The following is a 6,000-nucleotide window of genomic DNA, read 5'->3' as shown; positions in this document are numbered from 1 at the left end:
GATGGGGTGAATTATGACATGTAAACAGATGAATATAATAGAAGATAAAAGGTAATCAGGGCAAAGGCATTGCTCTGAATGAGTTGGGAGAGAATGTATTTTCAGCTGAGGAGGACCAGGGAAGGCTTCATGGAGGACGTGGCCCCTGAAATGATTCTGTTGGATTTTGAGTACAGAATGCATAAATGGTAGATGGATGGTCCCAATGAACCTGAGCCATCAGAAACTGGTAACAGTAGTAGTAAACACAGCAAAGTATTTATGATTGGGAATAACAAGAGACAGGCAGCAACCAAGAGTAACTCTGGGGAGAACTCATCAGACCACATTGGTTTTGTGGTTGTTGTGTGATTTGGCATCAGAAGGAGGTTAAATAAGGAATCCCAGGAAGTACCTTGCTTATTTAGTGCTATGAGGCATAGTAGTGTGTACCAGAATTAGGAACTTGTAATAACTGGCATGGCATCTGTTGCTTTCAAGACCTTAGTGGTTTAAAAAAATAAAAAGAGAGATGGCCAGCTGGCAATAGGCACAAGCTACCTGACCCCAGAAGCCTCGTCATAGCCTTGAGCCATGCACACTTTTGCAGGACAGTGTGGACACGGCCTTCAAAGTTAAATGGACATCAGTTTATTTTGCCAGTTTTAGGCACAGATTTAACGGAATGCTTACCCCTCAAACTAAGCCTTCTCTTCTCTTTTCTGGCCTCAGCTGTAAAGGTGCCTCCCATTATGGGCTTACCAAAGACCGCAAGAGGCGCTCCCAAGACGGATGCCCAGAAGGCTGTGCCAGCTTGACGTCAGCGGCACTCTCTCCAGATATCTCTGCAGCGGCAACCATTGCCTTGATGACAGATGAGCCTGGCCTGGACAACCCTGCTTATGTCTCTGCCACTGATGATGGCCAGTCAGCAAACAGCCCAGTAGAATCTGGTCGAGCCAACAGAGGTGAGTGGGGAAGAAAAGAATGGCACTCTGGGAAACAGGATCCTTGATTTGGCCTTGTCTCCTTTCTAATAGAATCACAGAGTTAGAGCTAAAAGGGCTCCAGAGGCCTCCCAATTCAACTCCCTCATTTTATTGATGAAAAAAGTGAAGGTAAGTGGAGGGATTTGAACTCAGGTTTTTCAACTCCAAATCCAAAGCCATATGGCTGTAACCTAGAACTATTAATAGATTAATCATGGATATGAGGAGAACTACATGGGGTTTAACTATGGAACAGGCTCCTATGGAGAGGCGTAGCTTTCTTAAATGGACAAGTGGTGAAATTTGTGGAATGCTCAGGGCTCTGTGGCCAGAGCTTAGCACCAATGGCCAGCTGCCATGAGATGCTGAGACAGTGGGGAACCACCATGGGTCCTGAATGTGGGAATAAGATAGTGCCATGATCACCATTTGGGTATAACCAGTGGTTTTTCCAGCTTTCTTGATTCTCTCTTCTCCCTTATACTAGCCCAGCACTTTGAGCGATCCACCATCAGAAGCAGGTCTTTTAAAAAGATAAACAGAGCTCTGAGTGTTCTTCGGAGGACAAAAAGTGGAAGTGCAGTGGCCCACCAAGCTGACCAACCAAGGGAAAGTCCTGAGAATGCTATTGCCACAGAAGGTAAATATGTTCACCTACATTCCTAGCTGGATTTGGGTAGGGACTTAGAAAAAATTTTGCAATTCAATCTCTGATAAATGATAAGAATAATAATTTTTTTTCAGTCATTTTTCAGTTGTGTCCAACTCTTCATGAGTCCATTTGGGGTTTTCTTGGCAAAGATACTGGAGTGGTTTGCCATTTCCTTCTCTAGCTCATTTTACAGGTAAGGAAACGGAGGCAAATGGGTTATGTGACTTGCCCAGGATCATACAGCTAGTAAGTGTCTGAGGCCAGATTTCAACTCAGGAAGATGAATCTTCCTGACTCCAGGCCTGACATTCTATCCCCTGTGCCGCCTACCTGCCCAAGATTAATAATAGTAGTTTATAATTCAATTAGCACACCTGTTTGTAAGTGCATAAAGAACTAATATGCCTATTATCTCATTCCTCAAAACCTCCTTTGAAGTAGGGAGGGACAGGAATTATTATATCCATTTTATGGATAAGGGGGAAAAAAGCAAAAAGGGCTGGGATCTCTTCCTCCAGATGTTAGTCTGATACACATAAAACAAGTCACATTCTTCATGTTTTCCACTGATTTAACTTCTCTTGATATGGAGCAGTGCCTATGGTCAGCTTCCCTCTACCTGGGAGGCTGCTTTCATTCATTATCACTTAAGGCAGTAGGGCTTGATCCAAGGCAGACCAGACATATCCTATTCCAGGGAGGAGACTGTTATCCCCAGACCACCATATTACTATAATTGCCAAGGATGGATGAATCATCCAGTAACAAAGACACACAGAATTTTAGAGTTGGAAGGAACCTGGGTGGCATCTAGCCCCATTCCCACCCCAACTTACGCAATCCGTTCTGCTCAAAGGCTTCCTATCTGAGGTAACTCACTCTAACAACTAACTACAGAGTAATCAGTGGCTTTGTTCTGGGCCCATTATCCTTAGAATCAAGTTCCAGGCAGGTGACCGGGTGGGAGACATTTGCACATAGAAAGAAGTGAAAAATAAAGGGCAGAATTAGGAAAAATTAATCTTGTCTCTTCTCTAACCCCAAGCCTACCCAATCAGATGCCTCCAAATTGTACTTGTCACTTAGCTAGAGAAGTCTGTTTGGGTTTGTTTCCCAAGGGATGCACACAAAATACATGCTTACAGTGTGGTGTAGTACATAGAGAGCTGACCCAGGAGTCAGGAAGACCTATGGGGATAGGATCTGAACCCCTGAAAGGAAAAGATCATGTCTTTGGGATCTGAACCCCTAAAAGGAGAAGCCCCTGGACTTTCCCACGTGGGCCAGGTTCCAAAGATATGGTCTTTTCCTTTTAGGGGTTCAGATTCCCTCCCATCAGACCCAGGTTCAAATCCTGCCTCTGACACTTATGGTTGTGTGACCCTGGGCAAGAGGAGTCAGTGTCCAGATGATGCCATATTCAATGCAATTACATTAGTGTATGCCATATGCAAGGCACTGGGCTAGACTTTGGAAGCACAGACAAAAACAAGGTACTGTGCATGTTTAATCTGGAGAAGGGAAGACCTAGAATGGCCTTCAAATGTTTGACATCGCTATGTGATAGAAGGGTGGTGCTGCTTGGTCCCAAAGGACAGACCTAAGAAGCCATGAATACAAGTTGACCAGAGACAGATTTAATTGCACCAGTAGAATGTGAAACTAAATAAAGGCTAAGGCTTTAGGATTTAGAACTGGAAAACAACTGGGATAATCTAGTTTTACCCCTGGATTTCATAGGGGAAAAGTGACCTGACTGACTTGCCCACCATCACAGAGATAGTGCCTAACAGGACTCCACCCTAGATCTTCTCACTCAAAGTACTGTAGTCTTTCTTTTACAATTAGGGAGGCAGCCTGAGGACAAAGCCAGGGGGAAGTAGGCTGCCCTGAACTAGAACAGTTCAACTTTCCTTATTCCAATTGACAAATAGAAATTTCTCAAAACAATTTTATAATAACAACAAAAAGTGGGAGGGGATAGAATGATATGTTGCTTTTCATCTTCAAAGTGATTTAAAGATTTAAGTTTAAATTGCCTAAGTTTTGTACCAAATAAAGAAACCGAGGAACAGAGAAGTTAAGTCACCGTCTAAAGTTTTACAGCACTGGTTAATTAAATTGTCTCGGAGACTCAGTTTGGAGTCCAGATTTTGAGACCCAGTCTTCTTTGAGGCACTAAATGGTAAATTGTTACTAACTTTAAGGAACTTTAGTTCCTCTCTGTGTTTTCCCAAGAGAGCAGCCCACTTGTTATCCTATTAGAGAAAATGGATTAAGGTCATGGGTTTTGGAAATAGTGACAGACAGAGGAATGGGTTACAAAGATCCTGGACCTATTGTTGTGACCTTTCCAATTGACATAATTAGTCAAGCCTCCTAGGGCAAAGGCAGCCATACCCTGTGAATTAGAATTCTCTCCCCTTTCAGTCTGATTTCAGATACTCAGTGCTTAGACTAGCTACAGCGGCAGCCTAGCCTGTCCTTCTGAAACCCCGAGGCTTGAAGCAGCTCTGAGAGTTCTTCCTTGGACATAGAAGTCAGTGTCATTTAACCTTAAGACCCTTTTCTAGCTTTAACTGTAACATGCTATTTGGCACTGTGTATGGTTCTGTGGTTCAAGACTATGGGACCACAGTACTCAGGGGACTTTGAATGGAAGCAGTTACATGTGTAATGGTAAGAGTACCAGATTGGACATCAGAAAGTCTTGAATTCAGAGCTGCTGCTGTCCACCATCATGTCCTGCTTCACTCCTAAAGGCACACACACATACACCCCCCACCATATATGTGTATATATTATATGTATGTACACATAGACATACATACACATTATATATGTATATACCTATACATATTATTATATATACACACATTTGTATTTATATATATACACACACATATATGTATATGAACACACATATTTTAAAAGGGTGTTTATTGTTATCATTACTATTTACCCACTATTATCTCTTAAGAAACTAGGGCATCTAGGGTGGCACAGTAGATAGAGTGCTAGGCCTGGAGTCAGGAAGACTCATCTCGTGAGTTCAAACCCAGCCTCCTACACTTACTAGTTGGGAATGGATAATCTCTGAAGTTTACTAGTTGGCCAAGTCCCTTAACCCTGTTTGCCTCAGTTTCCTCATCTGTAAAATGAGCTGGAGAAGAAACACTAGTGTTTTTTGTCAAGAAAACCCGAAATGGGGTCAGGAGGGTCAGTCAAGTCTAAAATGACTGAACAACAACAATAAGAAAGTAGAAGTTTTAAGGCAGATTTCTTTACATGATAGATTTAGAGCGGGAAGTGACCTTCCAGGTTATTTAGTCAAACCACCTCCTTTTATAGTTGAGGTACAGAGATGGCAAGTAATTTGTTCAAAGTAACACAGGTAGTAAATGAAAAATTAGTATTTTGAGCTAGAAAACCTTCTGACTCTACTATTGGGTGTCACCTGTTTGAAGCTGTTTTGTACCAACAAAGATTCTTTTGTTTGTTTGTTGTTGTTTTTTTGAGGGGGAGGGCAGGGCAATTTGGGTTAAGTGACTTGCCCAAGGTCACATGGCTAGTAAGTGTTATGTGTCTGAGGCTGGATTTGAACTCAGGTTCTCCTGACTCCAGGGCCGATGCTCTATTCACTTCGCCACCTAGCTGTCCCAACCAACAAAGATTCTGCTGAGGAAAGGAATGAATAAAGAGTAAAAGAGAGGTGTTCAAGTCCTGCCTCAGACAGTGACTTGGATGTGTGACCCTGAGCAAGTCACTTCATACTTTGAGCCTCAGTTTTCTCCTCTGTAAAATGGGAAATACATTGACCTCAAAGGCTTTTTGTTATGATCAAATGAAGTAATATGTATATAAAACCTTTTGTGCATCTTAATGTACCATACAAATGCAAGTTATTATTATGCTGGTGCTCACTGTTAGAGAGGAGGAATAATTGTCATAGCACTAAAGTAGAAGTACAAGAAAGAAATAATATGAAATGGATTGGAGGGCAAGAAAACGAGCAAACTCCTACCCGTCCTTTCAATAACCAAGTGACAAAACCTATTTTAATGGGTTTGGGAGCCTTGGAATTAAAACTGTTCCAGAAAGATGAGTGATTGCTATTCAGTAAGTCCTTTTGTCTTTTCTCTCTCTTTTTGTGTGTGTGTGTATGTGTGTGTCTCAGTTTTCCCGAGGTTGTATCACCTGATTCCAGATGGTGAAATTACCTGCATCAAGATCACTCGGGTGGATCCTAATGAAAGCCTGGCTATCAGGGTCGTGGGGGGCAGCGAAACTCCTTTGGTCCATATTATTATACAGCATATTTATAGAGATGGAGTGATTGCCAGAGATGGAAGATTGCTACCAGGGGACATGATATTAAAG

At 42.3% G+C, this 6,000-nt stretch overlaps 1 protein-coding gene across 2 annotated transcripts in view; it reads left to right on the top strand.

Moving 5' to 3' along the window:
- LNX1 (ligand of numb-protein X 1) overlaps positions 1-6,000 on the top strand; it is a 150,963-nt gene that overhangs the window by 103,022 nt on the left and 41,941 nt on the right. For both annotated transcript variants that reach the window (XM_069105230.1, XM_069105231.1), the window contains 3 exons: positions 712-947; positions 1,456-1,608; positions 5,798-6,000. In XM_069105230.1, coding sequence (XP_068961331.1) covers positions 712-947; positions 1,456-1,608; positions 5,798-6,000 — 592 coding nt within the window. The remainder of the gene's footprint in view (positions 1-711; positions 948-1,455; positions 1,609-5,797) is intronic.

This window comes from Petaurus breviceps, unplaced genomic scaffold (genome assembly GCF_028583685.1).
Source record: "Petaurus breviceps papuanus isolate PSGF00001 unplaced genomic scaffold, PetGlider_PUasm1.0 76, whole genome shotgun sequence".
In the NCBI taxonomy this organism is placed as follows: Eukaryota; Metazoa; Chordata; class Mammalia; order Diprotodontia; family Petauridae; genus Petaurus; species Petaurus breviceps.
The sequence above is the reverse complement of the archived record's forward strand: the minus strand, read 5'-3'. Positions and strand labels throughout refer to the sequence as shown.